Source organism: Leptonychotes weddellii, chromosome 8 (genome assembly GCF_054177405.1).
Source record: "Leptonychotes weddellii isolate Sample4059 chromosome 8, ASM5417740v2, whole genome shotgun sequence".
In the NCBI taxonomy this organism is placed as follows: domain Eukaryota; kingdom Metazoa; phylum Chordata; class Mammalia; order Carnivora; family Phocidae; genus Leptonychotes; species Leptonychotes weddellii.
Genome location: NC_138376.1, coordinates 74,838,950 through 74,863,631, shown reverse-complemented (window position 1 = coordinate 74,863,631; position 24,682 = coordinate 74,838,950). Strand labels below are relative to the sequence as shown.

General features: G+C 35.8%; 1 protein-coding gene across 1 annotated transcript; it reads left to right on the top strand.

Annotated features, from left to right (window-relative positions):
- The first annotated feature begins 2,782 nt into the window (after positions 1 to 2,782).
- Positions 2,783 to 24,416, top strand: COQ3 (coenzyme Q3, methyltransferase). The gene is made up of 7 exons (XM_006730209.3): positions 2,783 to 3,271; positions 9,252 to 9,369; positions 11,562 to 11,714; positions 13,177 to 13,276; positions 14,119 to 14,361; positions 21,875 to 22,034; positions 23,539 to 24,416. The coding sequence occupies exons 1-7, from the start codon at positions 3,055 to 3,057 to the stop codon at positions 23,754 to 23,756; spliced, it is 1,209 nt and encodes a 402-aa protein (XP_006730272.2). The 5' UTR covers positions 2,783 to 3,054; the 3' UTR covers positions 23,757 to 24,416.
- Positions 24,417 to 24,682: the final 266 nt, after the last annotated feature.

Here is a 24,682-nt window from a genome sequence, read left to right as displayed (position 1 = left end):
AAATGAAGGTAGAAATAGATTTGTTAAGTGTGCTCTTGTACCTCTACATAGGTTCTTAAATAATTTTGAGCAGTTATGCATTTATCTAGAGGAGATAAATCAACTGTGAATAAATGCATGTTTACCAAAATGGTTGTTTTACAGTGCATTTAGTTCTGATATTTATAAAGTTGATATTCACAGAATAACTTTAGTTTGGAATTCTATATAGTTTAGACATCAGTCACATGTGGAGACAAAATGAAAATGTGCAATATTTTTTATGTAGGTGAGCTAACACAATGTACCTAATTGCAGAATTATCAGATTAATTTGTAATAGATAAGTTGTATAACATTTTCATATCTTAAAATGTTTTTTAGATCAATCTTCAGGTGAAACTATTTTCAAAATAAAATTCTACAGAAAAGTTCTGTTGGCTATGATACGCACATTTTTGGGCAAGACAAATGACTAGAGCCAAAAATAATATTTGACAGTTTTATTTACGCTGCCATAATATGCAAGCTTCTTATCATTTAAATCTGTATTTTTTAAAACACAGTCATGATATATGTGATTATTAGTAGATACATCAGTGTTATAATTCGATATTTGGGTTTTTTAGGTTTTATGGATAATTTAGAGAATTCATCATTTCACTGACATGTAATGAAGTATGTTTACCTTAGTGTAAGATTTTATAAAATAGGGCTTCCATGATTTGGGATGTGAATGCTAACACACGTAAGTTAAATAGATACATAATTTGGTTATGAAATCTAAAATGACACCACCAGAAAATCAATAGATTCAATTTTTGAGACAATCATTGGTCTGAATTGGTTAATAAAACTGTCTTGGGGTTCTCTTTTAAAATATTTCTAGTGTGTTAATCATACTTGTTTTTGTGCAATGGGGGTAAACCACACCATTAAGAGAATAAAATGTAATTTGGAAGAGGTAATTACAAGATTTGTTTCATGAAGGCCCCAAAATATAAATAAAGACTGGTGTGGAATCTCAGTGTATATGTTTTCTGCCATTGTAAAATGTCTTTTTTTAGCATCTGTTTCTAATGGTATAATACACAATAGGGGAACTTCCCAAACATAGTCTATTTTTTTTTTTAATGTCTAAGTTACTGTTTCTTCAAAGAAACACACCAAGTATAATTAATTAGTAGGTGAGATTTTTTATTTTATGTGGGAATTTTTACAGAGGAATTGTATAAGGTTCAAGTTCTGTAATACTGTCTTATGGAAACCTTTACATTTAAATGGAGTTTTTCTCTTATATACATTAAAGTCTATTTTCATTTATTGAAGTTTCTAAAATGTACTAATCATGGTTTAATGGAAATACTAGATCCCTTGGATTGTCCTGACTCTGCTGCTTAATATATTTTGGGCAAATCACATAAACACTATGAGCCTCAATTTCTTCAACTGTGGAAGGGGGGAATTAGGTTATTTCTAAGGTCTTGAATACTTGTAGCCCTTAAGTTTTTCAGTTTTAAGTAGAATTTGGCTGTGATGTCTAACACTCTAAAGAAAATAGGCTTTTTTAGCCCTTAACATAACTCGTGTGATGAGTTACATTATATACCACAAAGGTTTATCAGGTATTATCTATAGAGTTTTCCTCTAAATACACAAAGGATTAAATCTGCCACAATCTGATTATGGTAGTATAAGTTGAAATTATCCTAAGTTACCAATTTACGTGGAATTCTGTAAATATGAAAATTTACCAGTTAAACTTTGAGTAGGTTTATATCATTTCAAAGGGATAAAACTGTTAGCTGTAAGGGCGCCCTTTACCCTTAATTTGAATGAGAAAAATTTTTATAAGTTGTGAATTTCACAATACCAAATTTTTAGTTTTATAGTAAAATAAATTGTAGACGCTGATTTACAACACATGGGTGAGAACATAGCAATGGTCTTCTCCCAACAATGGCCATATACCACATTACAACTGCTAGTCTTACCAACACAACTCTGGGTTTAAGCATCATTGGAAGAGCCTTTGTTGATGTTTGTAGAGAAGACTATAATGAGCTAGTTTTGCTTATCTGGGCCAAACTAGTGGATATTAGAGAGGCTTTTGTTTCGTGTCAGTATTATGGCAAATCACCGATTGCTTTTGTTGAATTGAAAAGGTAATGGGAAGACTCTGAAGCCCAGTGAAGGGGTACATTCAAAGAACGTACATTTAAATAAAGCTTTTAAAACTTTATTTAATCATACTTGCGCTCTTTTTCCTTGGATTTGTCATTCCAACAAATACAACACATGCTAAATGTTCTTTTGTGCCAGAGCTTTTGTGCCTTCATTTGAAGAGATGGTCATGTGTCCTGAGAGAGGAACTCTGAAGAGGATATAAAAAAATCTTCAGCCACTTAGGAGGAGGTCAATATTTTACTAAGAAGCCATAAGCGAAATACAGTTACTGAGCATTAAATTTAACTAATTCAAAGAACCTTTTACCAATTTGACCCTGCCTGTTGAAAATGTACAATGGTTTTTGCCTTTAATCTTGGAAATAACATCATTGCTCTTACTCAAGGAAAGGCTTCTATGCATTTAGAAGTAAAGTATTAACTGATCACCGTTTTAGTTTTCAATGAGGTTTGCCTAGCTTGAGTCCTACTACATAATGTATGCCCTATCGAGAATATTACCAGGTCACTTGGAGAAACTAAATTTTCAGTTTAGACTTTTAGCCCTCTGCCATTTGAGTGCCTTGAAAGGGGAAAAAAATCCTACCTTTAGAAAAGAAGTGCTTCCATGCATTTGGGATTCTAAGGGTCAGTGGCTTAAAGGAGTATAAATGTCTTTGGGACACCTGTGTTAAATATGAAATAATTAGAGCTACACAAGAACAAAAGCTAGTTTACGTAGTACGAAGTAGCAGGATCCATGACTTTGGCCGTGAGGTTTGAGGTGGTCATATAAAAATAGGCATAATAGAGACTTTTGAAGTTCTCTTATGATAACATAGTTGCATGCGCAATTTGACGGAAGTTGAGCGTGAAGAGTGATTATAGTCCCACGTATGTAACACCCATTAATGCAACCATGGTTAGACTCGTTCCAGACAGTGCGAGAGTGGATCTCGGAACCTTTCTGTTGGGGATCTTTTGCGGGAGGGACCGGAAAGGAGGTGGATCCTTTCAAGATGTGGCGAGGCCGCAAGCTGAGCTCCTCCGGGAATCGGTTTTTAGGAGTGCTTAGATCTAGTTGTTGGGGTACACAGGCCGAGGGTGCTCGCTTAACCAGTTCGGCAGGTGAGTGTCGCTTAACCAGGTCGGCATGGTGAAGGTCCCTCACAAACCCACCGTGCGGGCCGCTGTTCTGCGCAGGCGCGGGAGAGGGCGGCGGGCTGTCGCTGAGCTCCGCGCAGGGTCAGCGCAAGACTTGACTACTTTCGGTCCGGTACCTCGCTCTCGGCTGAACCCCCGGCCTGGGCTCTCGCCTTCCCCTTCCCGGAGACTGGGAAGAATAACAGGACTACTGGTCCTGGCCGAGGAGGGCACAGCCTCCCGGCCGCCGCCATGTATCCAGCGACCTGTGCCTTTTTTTGGTTGAGCCCTTGGCTCGGGAGCCGGCGACCACTCCATGCCTGCTGGAGTCTCAAGGTCATGTGCTTTCTTCCTTTGCAGCAGCGAGAAAAGACACCAGCTGCTGTCTCATAGTTCTTGATAGCGTTGTATTTGTGTTTTGTTTGCACATATCTTGCCTTTTTTCAGAAAGAATTTAAGGCAGCCATACTGCTTTTTTTTTTGGTTAATTCAACAAACCCTATTGGCAAATAAGATCAAGAAAATAACGCACTGAACCTGATGCTTGTAGAAGACAGTTTGATTATTTAACTTCCAATAGTAACCAGAAAGTTAAGTTTACCCTTTATATGAAACTCATTTAACAAATACTCTGTGCCAGGCACTGGGAGTTTGTTTGCTTTTAAGATTTATTTATTTTTAGAGAATAAGAGCCAGCCTCTAAGGGCGGGGGCGCAGAGGGAGAGAGAATCTCAAGCGGACTCCCCTCTGAGTCCGTGATGGGCAGAGCGTGATCCCTAGATCTGGAGATCATGACCGGAGTCTAAACCAAGAGTTGGACACCCAACCAGCTGAGCCACCCAGGCGTGGCAGGCACTGGGAATTTTTAAATGAACGATACCTCAGAGGTCTCTTCAAAAAATGTTAGAACTGAAATTAGGATCTAATGGGTCAAATGGGGAATTTATAGGCCCATGAATAGAGTTGGTAAGTTGGTGCTCTAATACAATGAAAAATAGTGCAGCCAATAAAAATGATTTAAATCAATGTGTGTCTACATGGAAAAATGATTCGGATATAGCGTTAAGAAAGTTACAAATCAGTATTATGATCTTAGATATGTAAATGGAGCTATATGGAGAGAATAGAGATACATCGAAATTTTAGCAGTGATTATATGCGGTGGAGGTGGTTATCCATCATTTTATCATTATATATTTTCAGAATTTATTTTTTCAGCAAACATGTCTTTTATAATCAGAAATTTAGAAAAAAATATAAATATTTTCAGATTTGGGAACTGAGTATAGAAGGAGCATCTAATACATATTTGGGATCAGGGAAAGTTTTTGAACAAGGTATTTAGGAAGCTGTCTTGAGAGAGTTGGGCAATTTTGGAAGTCGCTGGAGTGGCCAAAGGACTAACTTGAGTATCTGTGAGATTTCTGGGAAAGTGCAAAGTGTTCCTTGAAAAGGAAGGCTGGAGGTGAGGGCAGAGACTGGCAAGGGATGAGAGAGACTTTTTAGGCCATGACAAGTCTATGAAAGGGTACGTATACCTCCTGAGATTGACTTTACCTTGAGGACAGTGGGAAATTACTGAATGAGCAATAAATATAATCAGACTTCTATTTAAGAAAGAACACTTGGCAACTGTGTAGAATGTGGGATGGTGGCAGGCAAGACTAGGCTCAGGGAGACCTTAAGAGTAATCCAGACAATAAATGATGATTGCTGGAACTAAGGTATTGGCAGAGTAGAGGTTTTGTTCACTGTTGGCATGGCACATTATAGGCTCTGAATAAATGATGTTTTGAATGAATTAAATGAAGTTTTCCTCCATTTCTTAAAAATCTCAAATACCAAAATGATCACACATTCAAAGTAGAGAAGGAATCGGCAACATTCTATTTATTAATACAAACTCAGTTTCTGTCAGTTGTGGTGTGGTGGTTGTTAAAGCTCTTGAGAATTCTGGCAATACTGATAACTGAGAGGCTAATTTTACAGAAATAGGGGAGGAGAAGGGAAGGTAGGGGTCATCACTGAGTACAGAGCAGGGACTGTGTTAAAATCTCTGATGTGCAGTTTCATAATAGTAACAACATATATTTTTATCTGTGTATCACAGTTTACATAATTCTCTATAATAACATTTCATTTATCTGCCTAAAGTCATAAAGAAGGTAGTATTTGAACTAGGTCTTAGAGGTAGTATAGATAGAAATGGTGGAAGAGAGAGTAACATGAGCAAAGGCCTAGAAGCACAAACTGTTTTTTTGTATGTGTGATAATGTTGAAATGGCCTTGGGCCAGACTGTAAAGATCCTACTAAAAAACAAAACAAAATTTAAAAAACAAAAAGCTTAAGAGAAAAATATTCAGACTGTGAAAAGACAAGTCATGAAATATAAATGACCATTTGTCTTAGTCCATTTGAATACTATAACAAAATACCACAGACTGGTGGTTTATAAACAACAGAAATTTATTTCTCATAGTTCTGGAGACTGGGAAGTCCAAGATTCGGTGTCTGGTAAAAGCCCATTTCCTGGTTTATCGATGGAGCCTTCTTGCTGTGTCCTCACGTGGTAGAAGAAGCAAACTTGCTCTCTGGGTTCTTTTATAAAGACACTAAACCAATCATGAGGGCTCTGCCCTCATGACCTCATCACCTCCCAAAGGCCCTACCTTCTAATATCATCACTTTAGGGGTTAGGATTTCAACGAATAAATTTGGGGAGGACACAGACATTCAGACCATAGCACCATTAAGTTAAGAAAGGATACTTAGCCTCATTTATGATAAACTCAGATAACACTGAGATACCATGTTCACCTATTGGGTTATCAAAGATAAAAAATTTTGATAATACATTGCATGAGTGACTATCAATGTATTATTGGTGTGGGTAAGCCAACACTAGAAACTGGTTTTACCCATGGGGTTGGGAACTGGTTCAACATCTATGAGTGGCAATTACAAATTTATAAATGCACATGCCATTTAACAGTAATTCTTGGGATTTCACCTACAAGTACTCTCTAAAATATATGAAATTACCTATGGAATTCAATCTTATGTTTTTGGAATAGCAAAAACTTGTGAATAACCTAAATAAATGTCCATTAATAGGAGACTGCTTAAATAAACTATGAGAGAGCCATATAATGAATTACTATGCACCTCTAAAAAGAAAGAAAGGAAGTTCTTTATGCTTGGTTATGCAAAAATCTCTACAATACCTTGATAGGTAGAAAAAGCAAGGTAGGAGGGGTACTTTGTAGTATAACCTTTTGTGTTTTTTAATTTTTAAAAATTAATTTTTTATTTTGAAATAATTTAAGACTTATGAGAAGTTGCAAAAACAGTACAGAAATTTCCATGTGCCTTTCATCCTATTCTTCAGTGATATCTTACCTAACCATAATACATTGTAAAAGTCAGAAAATTGACATTAGTATGATACTATTACTAAACCTCAGACCTTATTTGGATTTTACCACCTTTCCATGCACTCATTTGTGTGTGTGTGTGTATTGTGTGTGTGTGTGCATGCACATGCATGTTACCACATATATAGATTTGTGTAATAACTACTACAATCAGGATGTGGAACTGTTCATAATCACAAAGAAATTTCCTGGTACTACTCCTCTGTAGTCAGACCCTACCCTGACCTTAACCCTTGGTAATCACTGATTTGTTCTCTGTTACTATAATTTTACCATTGCAAGAATGTTATATAAATGGAATTGTACAGTATGTACCTCTCAAAATTGTCCCCCCCAGCATAAATACCCTTGAAATCTATCCAAGTTCTTGTATCAAAGGTCATTCCTTTTGATTTCTGATTAGTATATTTCAGTTTGTTTAAGCCATTCACCTATTTGAGGATATTTTGGTATTTCTGGTTTTTGGCTATTACGAATAAAGCTACTATTGACATTTATATACAGGTTTTTTGTGGACGTAAGTTTTCACTTCTCCGGGATACGTGTCCAAGAATGCAATTGTTTTGTATGATGTGTATGTTTAACTTTTATAGAAACTGCTAAACCACTTCCCATAGTGTCTGTATCACTTTACATTTCCACTAGCAATGTATAGGAGATCTAGTTGCTTTCATATCCCAGTGCACCCTTGGTTGTATCAGGATGGTTATATTTTAGCCAACTTGATAGGTATGTAGAGGCTTTCATTTGCATTCCCCTAATGGTTGTTGATATTTCACATCTCTTCATGTGCGTATTTGCATCTGTATATCCTCTTTGATGAATTGTCTGTTCATGTCTTTCTTTTTTTTTTTTTTTTAAAGATTTTATTTATTTATTTGAGACAGAGAGCATGAGAGGGAGGAGGGTCAGAGGGAGAAGCAGACTCCCCGCCGAGCAGGGAGCCCGATGCGGAACTCGATCCCGGGACTCCAGGATCATGACCTGAGCCGAAGGCAGTCGCTTAACCAACTGAGCCACCCAGGCGCCCTGTTCATGTCTTTCTATACCCATTTTATAATAACCAGACCCATTGTATAATTGGGTTGCTTGGTTTGTTGTTGTTTGTTTTATGGGAGTTGGGTTTTACTGTTGAGTTTAAAGAATATCCTCATATACTCCAGATATAAGTCCTTTGTGGGGTATGTGTTTTGTAAATATTTCCTCCCTGTCTGTGATTTGTCTTTTCTTTTTCTTAACAGGGTCTTTTGCAGGGCAAAAGTTTTCAATTCTAAGTCCAATTTAATCAATATTTTCTATTTTGGATTATGCTTTTGGTGTCAGATGTAAGAAGAACTCTGTGCCTAGCCCTAAGTCATGAAGATCTGTGATAGTTTCTTCTAAAAGTATTAATGGTTTTGCATTTAGATCAATGATCTATTCTAAGTTTATTTTTATATAAGATTTGAGATTTAGGTTTAAGTTTTCTTTTTTGGTCTATGGTATCCAATTGTTTCAACACCATTTATTGAAAAGACTATTTCTCCTTCATTGAACTGCTTTTCACCAGTGTCAAAAAATCAGTTGGGTGAACTTTATAATGTCCCTAGTAATTTTCTTTGCTCTAAGGTCTACTTTGTCTAAATATTTATTGAACAATTGAATGTTCTGCAGTAGAGTAACTAGTTCATAAAGCAAGTCTCTATGTAAGTTTGACCATATAGACTGGATGAGTGATTCTGGATGATACGTATACACACACATATACATACAGATTTTTCTTTTGGAAAGGGTTTTGAGCCTATGTATAAATCCATTTCATGTAGCTAACATGTGACAGAATTTGAACTAGTTTTGACACAGTAATCTCAGAATTAATATTATCTTAGTTTAAAAGGGCACATAGTTTTATTTTAAATATCATTTTTTATAATTATGCAGCATAATATTGGTGCAGAAACTAATGGTGTGAAGAACTTTTACATATACATTACTTATTTTTGCCAATTAAAATTTCAGAAATTTCTGATTAGAGTTAAATGGCAGAATGCAAGATCTTTATTTTATTTTTATTTTTTAAAGATTTTATTTATTTATTTGACAGAGAGAGACACAGCAAGAGAGAGAACACAAGCAGGGGGAGCAGGAGAGGGAGAAGCAGGCTTCCCGCGGAGCAGGAAGCCCGACGTTGGGCTTGATCCCAGGACCCTGGGATCGTGACCTGAGCTGAAGGCAGACGCTTAAGGACTGAGCCACCCAGGCGCCCCTAGATCTTTATTTTATATTTTAGAATAAAATCCAGAAGTAAGGGGAAAACCCTTTTGTTTATCAATTGTAATAAGAGATTGCCATGTAAAATAGTTTCTTCAATTACATGCATATTAGGGATTTATAGTGTGCAGAGCTTTCTCTAGACATTTAATTTTTATTTTCAGAGACGCCTGGCTGGCTCAGCTGGTTAGAGCATGTGACTTTTGATCTTGGGGTCGTGAATTTGAGCCCCACGTTGGGCATGGAGATTACTTAATAATTTTGTTTTCAATTTATTCAGAGAATCAGTTCAGTTGGACTCCACAAAGTAAACCATGGGTTTTCAGTGACTACAGAATCATGTGGTTCAAATCCTACAGAATGACTTTTGCCTGCTTGAATAGAATGAAAATTTACAGGTAAGTTTATTCATTACTGTGGCAAATATTTACATAATTATGTACAGTAGTAGTTTGGTATTGATTATGTTTAATAAACACTGGTAGTATGAAATAGCTTATGTGGTTTGATTAAGGTATCTTTTATTTATCTAAATATTCTTATTCTTCTAACAACTTTTACATCCGGAAAGTTTCAAACCTACAGAAAAGTTGTAATACAGTATACATGTAGTGCATACCCTTCATCTATATTCAAAGGTAGCTTTTATTTTTAATGTAGGACTGTATTACCTGGCGAAATACTTTTTACTTCCTCACTTGTGACAAAACACAACTAATACAGTGCTTAAAATCATAAATGATTTGGGTACAACATAAATACGGTAAGGTAGATAGCTATACAATTCTAGGTGGTAAGATTGAATCAAAGTAATATCTTTCTGTAGTTGTATTTTATAAACCAATTTCTAACCTTGTGAAAAATATTGCATAGAGTTAAGGTATGAACTCTGTTTTCCAAGTGCATGCTCTACTTCTTGTAAATAAGCTAGCTCCTTTAAAATTAGGTGTATGTGAAATCATTGGTAGTCAACTGAGCAACCACCTACTGTTACCTGTTGTATGTTAGTCATTGATTATTGAGGCTTTGTATGAAGCACAGAAAAAGATGGTAATATTCATAAGGTAATATTAAAGAAGCATGATATTTAACTCTTAAAAGGATAATAGTCATCAATGTAGAATGTACTCTATGTAGCTAAGAAAAACACAGTAAAAATTTGAATAGTATTACCTATTCTAATGTAACAACCTTATTCTTTTTTATCCAAGAACTTCTGGAGGATTTTCCTGTCATATACTTTGACATGGAATTTGGTATAGTGTCTGATTTGTTTGGTCCCTGTTTGATCCCATTTGATTTTTAAAAAAAATTAGGTGAATTATATACTTTTCTGGGCCTTCTTTATTAGACTATTTATTTGACATATGTTTCCCAAGTCCCAACTGTGTTCTAGGAACTGTGCTAGTCACTAGGAATAAAATGGTAAATGAGACAGTCCATACCTTGCCTTCATGATGTTTTGTGGGGAGAGATGATCAAATTGTCACATAGCTCCATGAAGAAATACAAAGTTATATGGGAGTTAAAATAGGGGAATATAACCCAGTTTTGAGAGTCAGGAAAGACTTCTTAGATGGCATTGCATTTAAACTAAGATCTGAAGGAATTAATTAGGTATGCAGAGGAGGCAAGGGAATGTGAGAAGAATGGTCCAGGTAGAGGGAACAACCTGTACAAAGTATCTGAGAAAGGGGCATGTGGGGTCAGTGCAAGGAAATGAAGGAAGGCCCGTGGGCCTGGAATGGGGAGGATGAGGAGAGTAGTAGAGAGTGCATTTGGGAAAGGAAGAAATTGGGGACCAAATAATTCAGAGCATTGTAGGCCATTCTAAGGATTTTGAGTTGTTTTCCTAATATCACTGGGAAACCATGGAAGTATTTAAGTGGGAAAATGGCACAATCATATTTATATTTTGGAACACTCTGGATGCATTGTAGGGAACAGATTGAAGGGAGATGCGGTAGGAAGCAGGCAGACTAATTAGAAGGCTAAGGCAATAAATAGTTCAACCAAGAGATGATGATAGCTTAGACTAGGATGATAGTAGTAGAAATGAAGAGAAGATGGGGCACTTGGGTTCAAATCCTGGCTGTACCATTTACTTAATCTCTCTAAGCCTCACTTTTCTTACCTGTGTAATAGGGATTATGATATGACCTACCTTACAGAGTTGCCAGAATAATTAAATAAGATGACATATGTCGTATATAGAGTTCTTAAATAGTACCCGCATTTAGTAAGTGCACAATAAATGGTTACTATTACTATTTCTACCTCTACTACTACTATTCCTATTATTATGTTATTATCATCATTACTATTAGATATGACCCAGAAGACCAAGTCTTGTAACTTTCCATTTCTGTTGTAATTTACTTTGAAAACAAATCAGCTCTCTTCCATCTATGAATATATATATTTGCAGTGTGATTATGAGAAAACCTGGTTTTAAAGCATCAAAAATGAGCCATACATGTATTTAGAATCTAAGAAATTGTAAACTAGGATATCTTTCTGCATGAATAGATCCTACGTTATATTTTTTAAAATGTCTGTGTTTGCCTGGCTCTTCATTTTGACCTCGTAGGTACCCTTGGACAAGACTGTACAGTACTTCTCAAAGTACTGTAGACAGCAGTGAGATAAAAACATTCCTGGCCCTGGCTCACAGGTGGTGGGATGAACAAGGAGTATATGCACTTCTTCATTCGATGAATGACCTGAGGGTGCCATTTATTAGGTAACATTCCAGAAACTCTAAGTCTTTTAAAATGCAACTCTTTTCAATAATTTATCTTCTTTTAAGTTTATTTTTCTCTTGGTTTATACCTAAGTTCAAAATGCTACATTTTAAGTTTGCTTTAGAAATTAGAGAGATTCTGGGGCAGCTGGCTGGCTCAGTCAGTAGAGCATGTGACTCTTAATCTCAGGGTCATGAGTTCAAGCCCCACATTGGGTGTGAAGTGTCCATAAAAAAAAAAAAAAAAAGAAATTAGATCCTTTTCAATGTCCATTGTTTGAGCCAGTAATTTTTAAATAACATTACCCAAAATCTAGGCTGCTTTTATTAACTAACTTGAAGCATTTTTGGACAATTTTGGGTTAATTAGAATTAAATCCTTATGAGAAGGAACTAGGATACTATGGCATCGAGGTCATTTTATACTGACTTTGACCTTTAGGCAGTCTTGATAAAGGGGCACCTGGCTGGTTCAGTCACCAGAGCATCTAACTCTTAATCTCAGGGTCATAAGTTCAAGCCCCACATTGGGCGTGGAGCCTACTTAAAAAAAAAAAAAAAGATATCCTAAGGTATCCTTATTATATATAACATTTTATTTATTTATTTTTTAAGATTTTATTTATTTATTTGAGAGCGAGATTGAGCATGAGCAAGGGGGAGGGGAAGAGGGAGAAGCAGGCTCCCTGATGCAGGGCTCAATTCTAGGACCCTGGGATCATGACCTGAGCTGAAGGCAGATGCTTAACTGACTGAGCCACCCAAGTGCCCCAATATAACATTTATTTTAATATAAATATAATTCAAATTCATATACAGTCCAATTTAAAAGTATAGTTTACAATACTGTTAGGTCTATATATCTGGGTGTATATGTGTGTACTTGTGTTTGTTTATGTGGTAAAGTGTTACTATGATTATCTTAGAATTAAGTTACCTTGATTTGGATGCCTATTTACATGATCATGAAAACACCACTAACTTAGAAGATCAAGAGAATCCATTTAGAAGGGAACCTAGGCAAAATCTCAAAATATAGATCTCCAGTATGCTGCTTCTAAGCCCTGTAAAATAACCTATTTGTTGCTGACTTGAAATGGGTCTAGCAAGTACTGACAATGTAGCTAATAGATTCCTCCTTTGACATGCTATCTCAAGCAAATAAAATTAGGTGAATCTAAACTAGATTGTTTTTAAAGTTTTTCTTTAGATTATTAGTGAAGTAATAGTTAACGCATAATTATTACTAGTTTATTTCAAGAGCTTTACTTGAAACCTCCTTCCTGCTTTTGATTATTAAAAAAAGTCTTTAATGCTGAAAATAAAAGGTCTGTTTACCCCCAATTATCAATAATCCATTTAAAATGAGAGTTTAATATATCCTTGAAAATTGTACACGTTTAAGATTTTACTGACAAAATTAACAATTTGTTTTTTTCTATGTTTTGGATTTTTAAAAAAGAGACAATCTTTTAAAAACAGTTGCTCAGCACCAGCCAGGAAAACCTTTGTCTGGGATCAAGATTCTTGATGTTGGCTGTGGTGGTGGATTATTAACTGAAGTAAGTGGTTTACAACTTTCCTGCCATTTTTAACTGGGAAAAAAATTGAGAAAAAGTAGGCCTGTGACTCATTTATCCTTTTAACAAGTAGTATTGTTTATTTAAAAAAATGAATAATATTCTTAATATTTTTACCATCACAAAACTAATATATGCTTTTCACTTTCTTAAAAAATATATAAAAATTTCAGAAAATTATAGAGAGGATTTTTGCGGTGTTTTTTTTTGTTTGTTTTGCACAAAATTGGACACTGGCCTTCCAAATAGCTCTGAAAATTTTGTTGTCTCTTCTAAGAGATTGGGCAATTTCCACTGGTTTAAAATGCAATGATAAGCCATTCTTTTGCACTTGCTTCAATATCAAAACCTAACAGAGTACTGCCTGCTCAGGGTGCCCTCCCCTTCTTAGGTGCTTTAGAGTGCTTGGAAGAATACTCATTCACCTTCTGTAAAAAATATTTGCCTCAACTTGTAGTATATTTATGCCCTGCAGCTCTATTTTGTAGTCTTCTATCAACACAATAACTTTCGTGCACTTTAAATATGTTAATACTCTATTATGTGTGTGTAAATGTACCTATAAAATACAGAACTCCCCTCTCAAATAGTTCTTCATAAGTTTTTTATTGTTATGATTATTGTTCCCTCTTAAGCTTTTTATTATGGTAATTGTCAAATGTGTACAAACTAGAGAAAATGATATAATGAACTTCCATGTACCCATAAATGATCTCCAATAATTATCCTCTCATGATTAATCTTGTTTCCTTTTTGATAAGCTCTTTATGGCTAACATGTATTCTGTTTTCTTCTTGAGGATAACAGTTTTTTTATCCTATTAGCCTCTAGGGCGGCTCGGAGCTTCGGTTATTGGAATCGATCCTGTGGCTGAGAACATTAAGACAGCACAGCACCATAAATCATTTGATCCAGTCCTAGATAAGAGGATAGAGTACAGAGCATGTTCCCTGGAAGAGATTGTGGAAGAGACGGCAGAAACATTTGATGCTGTTGTAGCTTCTGAAGTTGTAGAACATGTGATTGATCTAGAAACATTTATACAGTGCTGCTGTCAAGTGTTAAAAGTAAGACTTAACCAGTTTACTTGTCTGTTTTTTCTTTTGAGTGTGTGTAGGTATCCATAGCAATAAGTGTTTCATAATACTTGAAACCAGGAAGCTAGGATTAGGGGATAGCATCTCTGCTGGGGATTATTTCTGCTTCTCAGCTTGCACTCAGTACTAGGGTTTTTCAGATACAGTATCTTGATACTTGAAAAGTGTTGGTGCTGAACACAAATTACAAACAATAGATTTAAATTGGTTTTTTTCTCTTTGGTATACTCTGGATTAAATACCTAATAGATATTGAGTGGCAATCACTAAGAAATTGATTTGGATTGATACTTAAAAAACAATAAAAACCATTATTGATTTGTATAAACTGACTTAGGTAGCATTTTTTAAGTAACTTTGTATGTGATATATATAACAGTTTTCAGCTTATAAAGGAATATTTCATATATATGATCTCACTGATTTTCCCTACAACCAGATGAGGAAGTTAAGCAGGTACTGTTGTGACCAACTTGGACCAAAGGAGATCAGAATTTGAGAGAGGTCAGAGGTCACTTGGCCTTTTTGTTTTTTGGTGTTTTATGGTTTATGGTGTTAATGGTCTCATTATAGTTTTGATTTACATTTCTCTGATGATGAGCATTTTTTCATGTGTCTGGTGGTCATCTGTATGTCTTCTTCGGAAAATGTCTACCAGGTCCTCTGTCCATTTTTTAATCAGGTTGTCGTTGTTGTTTTTGGTGTTGGTGAGTTGTAGGAGTTCTTTATATATATTTTGCAGATTAACTCCTTACAAATTTTTTTCCCATTTAGCATGTTGTCTTTTGGTTTTGTTGATGGTTTCCTTTGCTGTGCAAAAGGTTTTTGGTTTGATGTAGTCACAGTTGTTTATTTTTGCTTTCATTTCTCTTGTCTGAGGAAACAGATCCAGAGAAATACTGCTAAGGTTGATGCCCAAGGGATTGCTGCCTATGTTTTCTTTTAGGATTTTTATGGTTTCAGGTCTTAGATTTAGGTCTTTAATCCCTTTTGAGTTTATTTTTATGTATGGTGTAAAAAAGTGGTCCAGTTTCATTCTTTTACATGTAGCTGTCTAGTTTTCCCAACACCATTTTCCATTGTATATTCTTGCCTCTGTTGTAGATTAATTGACCATGTAAGTGTGGGTTTATTTTTGGGTTCTCCATTCTGTTCTATTGATCTGTTTTTGTGCCAGTACATACTGTTTTAATTACTATAGTTTGTAGTACAGTTTGAAATCTTGGATTGTGATACTTCCAAATTGGTTCTTTTTCAATATTTGGGGTCTTTTGGGGTTCCATACAAATTTTAGAATTATTTCTTCTAGTTCTGTAACAAATACTATTGCAATTTGATAGAGATTGCATTGACTCTGTAGGTTGCTTTGGGTAGTGTAGACATTTTAACAATATTCTTCCCATCCATAAGCAAGGTGTATCTTTCCATTTATTTGTGTCGTCTTCAATTTCTTTCATCAGTGTCTTGTAGTTTTCAGAGTTTAGGTCTTTCACCTCCTTGGTTAATTTTATTCCTAGGTATTTAATTCTTCTTGTTGTGATTGTAAATGGCAATTTTCTTAATTTCTCTTTCTGCTAGTTCATTATTAGTATATAGAAATGCAACAGATTTCTGGATATTAATTTTGTATCCTGCACCTTTACTGACTTTATTTTGTTCCTGATCTTAGAGGAAAAGCTTTCAGCTTTTCACCATTGAGTATGATGTTAGCTGTGTGGGTTTTCATATATGGCCTTTATCCTGTTGAGGTATGCTCCCTCTATACCCACTTTGTTGAGAGTTTTTATCATGAACAGATGTTGAATTTTGTCAAATGCTTTTCCTCCATCTATTGAGATGGTCGTATGATTTTCATCCTTCATTTCATTAATGTCTTGTATCACGTTTGTTCATTTGCAGATACTGAACTTTTCTTGCATCCCTGAAATAAATGCCACTTGATCCTGGTGAATGATCCTTTTAAAGTATTGTTGAATTTAGTTATTGATTGGTCTGTAATTTTCTTTTCTTGCAGTGTTTTTGTCTGGTTTTGGTATCAAGGTAATGCTGCCCTTTGTCAAGGAATTTGGAAGCATTTATTACTCTTCTACTTTTAGAATAGCTTGAACAGGATAGGTTTTAACTTTTTAAATATTTGGTAGAATTCCCTTTGAAGCCATCTGATCCAGGACTTTCGTTTGTTGGGAGTTTTTTGATTACTGATTCAATTGTTACTAGTAATTGGTAACGTTCAGATTTTCTATTCCTGATTCAATCTTAGAAGATTGTGTGTTTTGGGGTATTTATCCATTTCTACTAGGTTGTCCAATTTGTTGGCATTTAATTTTTCATAGTGGTCTTTTACAATCCTTTGCATTTCTGTAGTGCTGGTTATAACTTTTCCTCTTTCATTTATTTGGGCCCTCTCTTTTTTCTTGATGAGTCTGGGTAAAGGTTTATCAATTTTGTCTTTTCAAAGAACCAGCTGTAAGTTTCATTGATCTTTTCTATTGTTTTTTAGTCTCTATTTAATTTATTTCTGGTCTGATCTTTATTATTTTCTTCCTTCTACTAACTTTGGGCTTTGTTTATTCTTTTCCTGTTTCTTTCAGGTATACAGTTAGGTTGTCTTATTGGAAATTTTTTTTGTTTCTTTGAAGTAAGCCACTGTCATAAACTTCTCTCTTAGAACTGCTTTTGCTGCATCCCAAAGATTTTGAACCATTGTGTTTCCATTTTCATTTGTCTCCAGGTATTTTTTAATTTACTCTGATTTCTTTGTTGACCCATTGGTTGTTTAGCTGCATGTTGTTTAGCCTCCATGTGTTTGTATTTTTTCCAGTTTTTTTTTTTCTTGTAATTGATTTTTAGTTTCATTCTGTTGTGGTCAGAAAAGATGTTTGGTATGATTTCAATATTCTTAAATTTATTGATTCTTGGAGCACCTGGGGGGCTTAGTTGGTTAAGTGTCTGCCTTTGGCTAAGGTCGTGATCCCGGGGTCCTGTGATCAAGCCCCGTGTGGGGCTCCCTGCTCAGCAGGGAGTCTACTTCTCCCTTGCCCTCTGCCCCTTCCTCTGCCCTGCTTGTGCACTCGTGCACGCGCTCTCTCTCTCAAATGAATAAATAGAATCTTAAAAAAAATTATTGATTGTTTTGTGGGCATAACGAGATCCATCCTGGAGAATGTTCCATGTGCACTTGAAAAGAATGTGTATTCTGCTGTTTTTATATAAATGTTCTGTATCTCCCTGTTAAGTCTATTTGGTCTAATGTGTCAATCAAAGCAACTGTTTCCTTATTGATTTTCTGTCTGGATGATCTATCTATTGATAGATAGATAAGTGGGATGGGTGTTAAAGTCCCCTACTATTGTATTACTGGCAATTTCTCCATTTATGTTTGTTAATATTTGCTTTATGTGTTTAGGTGCTTTCATGTTCATTGCATGTAAATTTACAATTGTTATATTTTCTTGTTGGGTTGATTCCTTTATCATTATTAATATCCTTCTTTGTCTCTTGTTATAGGCTGTTCTGAAGTCTTTTATTTAAAGCTTTTTTTTCTTTGTTTCCATTTGCATGGACTATCTTTTTCTACCCCTTCACTTTCAGCCTGTATGCATCTTTAGGTCTGAAGCCAGTCTCTTATAGGCAGCATATAGCTGTGTGTTTTTTTTTTTTTTTTAATCCATTCAGTCACTCTGTGTCTTTTGATTGGAACATTTAGTTCATTTATATTTGAAGTAATTACTAATAGGTATAGAATTTTGTTAATTGTTTTCTGGTTGTCTTTGTAGTTCTCTGTTCTTTTCTTCTTCTCTTTCTCTCTTTCCTTGTGATTGATGACTTTCTTTAGTGTTATGCTTGGATTCCTTTCTCTTTATTTTTTGTGTGTCTATTATAGGTTTTTGGTTTGTGGTTACCATGAGGTTCACATATAATATCCTACTTGTATAGCCCTCTATTTTAAGTTGATGGTCACTTAAGTTCAAGCACATTGTAAAAGCACTATATTTTTACTACCCCCTCTACGTTTTTATGTATTTGACACCATATTTTACATATTTTTATTTTTTGTATCTCTTAACTCATTTTTGTGGATATAATTGATTTTACTACTTTTGTCTTTTAACTTTCATACTAGCTTTTATAAATGTTTGATCTACTACCTCTACTGTATGTTTTCTTTTACCAGTGAAATTTTTTTTTCCTTTTATAATTTTCTTACTTTCAGTTATGGCCTTTTCTTTTCTGCTTAAAGAAGTCCCCTTAACATTTCTTGTAGGGCTAGTTTGGTGATGATGAACTTTTAATTTTTGTTTGTCTGGGAAACTCTTTATCTGTCCTTCAATTCTGAATGTTAACCTTTCCAGGTAGAGTATTCTTGGTTGTAGGTTTATTCTTTTCAGCTCTTTGAATATATCGTGCCACTCCTATCTGGCCTGCAAAGTTTCTGTTGAAAATTAGTTGATAGCCTTATGGGGTTTCCCTTGCATGTAACTATTTGCTTTTCTTTTGATGCTTTTAAGATTTTCTATCCTTAATTTTTTACTTTTTATTGTGTATCTTGGTGTGGATTTCCTTGGATTTATCTTGTTTGGGGCCGCCTGTGCCTCCTGAACCCAGATGTTTGCTTCCTTCCTTAGGTTAGAGAAGTTTTCAGCTATTATTTTTTCCAATAAATTTTCTGCCCTTCTCTCCTTCCTCTCCTTCTGAGATCTAATGCAAATGCTAGTAGACTTGAGGTTGTCCCAGAGGTCCCTTAACCTATCCTCAGTTTTTTATTCTCTCTTTCCTTTTCTTTTCTTTTTCTTTCTTTCTTTCTTTCTTTCTTTCTTTCTTTCTTTCTTTCTTTCTTTCTTTCTTTTTCTTTCTTTCTTTCTTTTTTTTGCTGTTCAACTTAGGTGCTTTCTACTACCCTGTCTTCCAGATTGCTGACCTATTCTTCTGCATCTTCTAATCTGCTGTTGATTTCCTTGTGTATTTTTCATTTCAGTTATTGTATTCTTCATCTCTGATGGGTTCTTTTTTATGTTTTCTATCTCTTTCTTGATTTGAACTCTCACTGAGTTCATCCACTCTTCTCAAATCTGGTGAGCATCTTTAGTACCATTACTTTGAGCTCCTTATCAGGTAGATTGCTTATCTCCATTTTGTTTAGTTTTTTTGTTTGTTTGTTTGTTTTTGCTAAAGTTTTAGCTTGTTCTTTCATTTGAAACATATTCCTCTATCTCCTCATATTCTGTGTTTGTTTCCATGTACTAGGTTTGTCAGCTATGTACCCTGGTCTTGAAAGTAGTGGCCTTGTGTTAGAAGGCGTCATGTGGGGCCCTAGAGTGCCATCCTCCCAGTCACCAGAACCAGACATTCTGGGCTCTGTGTGTCCACCTGTGGTGACTGGGCTGTAACTTTGTGCAAGCAGTGGTAGGCAGGGCTGAGCCTCAACCCAGCTATGCGCAGTGACCAGCTGTGACTTCTGTGAGTATACTGGTATACAGGGCGGCTTCCCAGCCATGCTGTCAGAGTGGCTCAGCTGTAATTGCTGCCCACATGCTGGTGTGTGGGGCTGCCCATCCTTCCCGCAGGGAAGGAGTTGCTTTGGAGAGGCCCTGGTCCTGCCTGGGGCTGCCACTAGGTGTGGTGGGGCAGTCATTGCTTTGGGGGAATGCTGATCCTCACCAAGGCTGCCTGCTGGGTGTGGCAGGGCGGGGGTTAATTTAGAGGGGCACTTTCCAGGGCAGGTAGATCCACAGGGGAATGCCAGGGCAGGGTGAAGGAGACACTCAGGCTTAGGTGCCAACCCTGCATTTGCACACTCTGGAAAGTGAGTGCTTCCTTCAGCCTCACCATAGTCCTAGCCCTGTATGTAATCCATTGTACATTTCTCAAAACTGAGAAATTAACATTGACATTATACTATTAACTATACTACAGACCTTGTTAAATTTCATTAGTGTTTCCACTAATGTCATTTTTCTGTTCAGGATCTAACCCTGGATTCTACATTGCATTTAGTAGCCATGTCTCCTTAGTCTCCTTCATTCTGTAACAGTTTCTTGGTGTTTCCTCTTAAATGAGTTTTATTAGGCTTAGCTTCTATTTTCCAAGCAAAATTTAATTATTACTCTTTGTGTTGTGTGTCAGTCAGTATGTATGAATGGAAGTTCTTTCACACATATTAGGAATGCTGGCATTGTAGAATTTAAAACTAATTTTTGCATTAATGGAAAGCCTATTAAGAAAATAACCATTGCTCACCACTGTTTTCTTAGAGTAAGATTTTGTAGGACATAGATTAGATATTCATAAGTGACTTTTTTCCCTAGCTCTATTGAGATATAATTGACATGTAAGTGATTCTTAATAAGATATTTTAGAATACTAGAGTTTTAGAAAAGTTACAATATGTCATGAAATAATACCTTATGTTTCAGTTTTTAATTTAAGGGCACATTGCAGTATTTCAGGATCTCATCTTTCTTTTTGGTTTTGGAGATATATTCTCTCTCTCCCTGCACACACACACACACACACACACACACACACACACACAGGTAATTATTAGAATGAATCTTTGGCATTTTATCCCCATTAGTCTGATGAGAATATGTAGAAGAGGGAAGTGACATTAATCTTTGCCATTTGTGGGAGTAAATTTAGGAAACACCATAAATACAGCCACTAAAAAATGGTAGACTAGGGGTGCCTGGGTGGCTCAGTTGGTTGAGTGTCTGACTCTTGGTTTCGGCTTGGGTCATGATCTCAGGGTCATGAGATAGAGCTCCACGACTGGCTCTGCACTTAGTGGGGAGTCTGCTGGAAAATCTCTCCCTCTCCCTTCCCCCCACTTGTGCTAGCCCTCGTACATGTGTGCTTTGTCTCAAATAAATAAATAAATCCTGAAAAAAAAGAAACGGCAGACTAACTAGACCCATAAATGGTTTGTATTCATCTAAGTGCTTATCTTGATCTCTTCATATTCTTTATACTAATGAAATCAAAACAATATAAAAAAACATTCAAGCCTCAACCGTTAATGTTTTTGTCAGAGAACACTTACTGGCATTACTCACCTGCACAAGATGTGGCGCTGTATGCTGCACGAAACAAGTTAGACTCCACACCCAAAGAGAAACCAGTGTTGACACACGTCAGACTGTAAATGTGGACATGTAACAAGGAAGAGTAGCTGCATCTCATTTCTGTATTTTTATTATAAAGTATCTGATATGTGCAAAAGCAAGTATATATGTCACAGTAGTATGATTTTAAGAGTTGTAAGCACTATTGCATAAACCCAGTGAATACATCTGTAGTAGACTGCCTTTAATAATGGATTTCCCAAAAGAAAAAAACCATTTTGGTAAATTATACTTTATTTATATTCATGTATCTTAATTACACATAAATTATTTGGAAGGAAGGAGGGTGGGGGAAGCCAAGCTTTACCCAACTGATACTCCTGACATCTAAAATGGTACTTCTGTCTATATATTTTTTTTAGCCTGGTGGTTCTTTATTCATTACTACAATCAACAAAACACAGCTGTCTTATGCCTTGGGAATTGTCTTTTCAGAGCAAATTACAGGTATTGTACCAAAAGGTACTCACACATGGGAGAAATTTGTTTCACCTGAAAAGCTAGAGAGCATTCTGGAATCAAGTAAGTATTAAGAATGTTAACATTTTTCACAGCCTTACTGAACTTTTAATGTATCTATAATTATTAATCACACAACCTGGCACTTAATTAAATGGGCCACTATTCTTTGGATGTTGGTTTCATCTCTCAACTAGATCATAAACTCCTTGAAGTTAGGATTAGGTATTAGATACCATTCTCTCTCACCTGTGGCACCTAACCCAGGGCCAAGCAAATCACAGATGATCAATGAATACTTTTGGGCTGCTTAGTCCTTATTTGTTTAAGGATGAGGTACAAATATCTATTACTTACACATCCTCAGTTGGTCCTATTGAGGTCCTGCATATATCAGCTTATTTTACATATTATTTTTTCTGATTCCTCCATACTCAGGTACACTTGAACTTCCTTGTCACTTTTTATGTATTTTATGCTACTTATAGCATGCCTTATATTATGGTTCTTTAAAGCCCCTATCTGGCCTGTCAGCTCTGTGGAGGCAAGACTGTCTCCTTTTTGTTCTCCCTGCAGTGCCTAGCTCTGCTTTATACATTGTGAGCTCTTGATTTATATGGTGAATTCCTATCAAGTAATAACATTTAGTTGGTGTTTGGTATTCCTGCCGAGTACTTAACTCATGTATGTGTCAGGCTTTTTGTTCACTTAACAGTGTATCAGTAAACTTGATTTGGAATATTGGGATAGTATCAATCCAAGGCAATGGCGGAAGTTCTAAGGGCAAGAAAACTAAATTTGACAGTGATGATGAACATGATCAAAATGGTGCATCTGGACCAGTAAAAAGAGCAAGAGAAGAAACAGACAAAGTACTTGCAGTAACTCTGCAAGTAACATTGTTGAAAACAGAGTAGGAAAAATTATTGTAAGATGCTTTATAGGAACATTCACTTGTTGGCAGATATTTTCTAATAAAAGCTTATGTTTATTAAATACTTACCATTCTGAACATTGTGCTACTTTATATGCATATATCATCTAACAACTCTAGGACTATATGTTCTGTACATGTGAGAACATTGAGATTCAGAAAGGTTAAGTGACTTGATGTTGGTCACCATCTAATAAGTGCCAGCCTGGGATTTGAACCCAAGCAGTCTGCTTTAGAGTTTCTGTTCTATGCTATATATAGTAAGGCATGATCTGTACTTAGTTACACAGTATTTTTTCCTATTGAGTCAGGAATCCTTTTTTATTTTTATTTTTTTATTTTATTTTTTGTTTAAGATTTTATTTATTATTATGTCAGAGAGAGAGAGCACAGAAGCAGGGGGGCAGGCAGGGAGAGGCAGAGGGAGAAGCAGGCTTCCCGCTGAGCAAGGAGCTCGATGCGGGGCTCGATCCCAGGACCCTGGGATCATGACCTGAGCTGAAGGCAGACGATTAACCGACTGAGCCACCCAGGCGTCCCAGGAATCCTTTTTTAATATAGAGTCGCATTAGAATCTTGGCATTTGGAAAGTAATTACATATTAAATCCACTCCTTCTGATTGTTTTTTTCAGACGGTCTGTCAGTTCAAACTGTGGCAGGAATGCTCTACAACCCCTTTTCAGGTTACTGGCATTGGAGTGAAAATACCAGCCTGAACTATGCAGCTCATGCTGTGAAGTCCACAGAACAGGAACACCCAGTGCCTGAGTTTGTTTTCAAGGGGGAAACAGAAGAGCTCAGACATAAAGACTCTACCAACCCAGGTGTGCAGGAAGAGCTGAAGAAGTGAATTGTTTCTAAGGACTATGTATAATATGGCTTGAAAGTCTGACGTTTACATATGTGAAAAACATACACTTTGTCATTTGTGAGTGGATAGTGAAGAAAAGAAAGTCAACAAAAAGGGCTAAAACCTTGGATAAAAGTTTTGGTTGTTTCATCTAATAGCCACTTTCAAGGGATTATTCTGTGGATAAAAAGTTTTGGCAAGGTATTGTGTAATCTGGGCATTTAAATTCCTCAGCCTTTGTTTTATAAATAGGGTATGCATATTTGACTTCACTTTACAGATTATATATATTCATCCAGCATGTATGCACATACGTATATGCCAAAATGTGTTTTAATTTAAAGGAATCTGCATTATCTATGTTCTTTATCAGGTTTTAGCTAAAGGCAGTTATGCTTCTGACTTATGAAAACCAAATATAGTTTTATGCCACTTATATTTGGGAAGACAAAATGTATTTTTTCTTTTAAATTTTAGTATGTTGGAAAGCAAATGGATTGTTAAATCTATGCCGCGTTTGGATTCAAACATTAAAATCAAGAAGTTTGGATGATGTTGGACATACTTCTATACAGTTCCATAAATGTTTTATTGTGACTTTTTTTTTTAAGTAGAAAGGACTTTTTAAAACTCAATTAAAAATTCAGTTATGGAAATTTTCTTCTTTGGCTAACATTTTTATAATTGAAGGGACTGACTTGAAATGTATTTTTATGCTTCTTGAAGTATGTGAGTCCCTGGCTTTTTCTGAAAGTCCAGATGCTCTATATAAAGACATTCATAGAGGCTGTTAACCCAGTGTGACAAACATGGATTGAATGTGTGTGACCCAGGTGGAAGGTCCCCTTTTTAACTTCCTATCATTTTTCACTTTTACACTCATGTTTCCTGTATTCCCTTGTCAGTGTCTGTTAGAATTAGCTCCT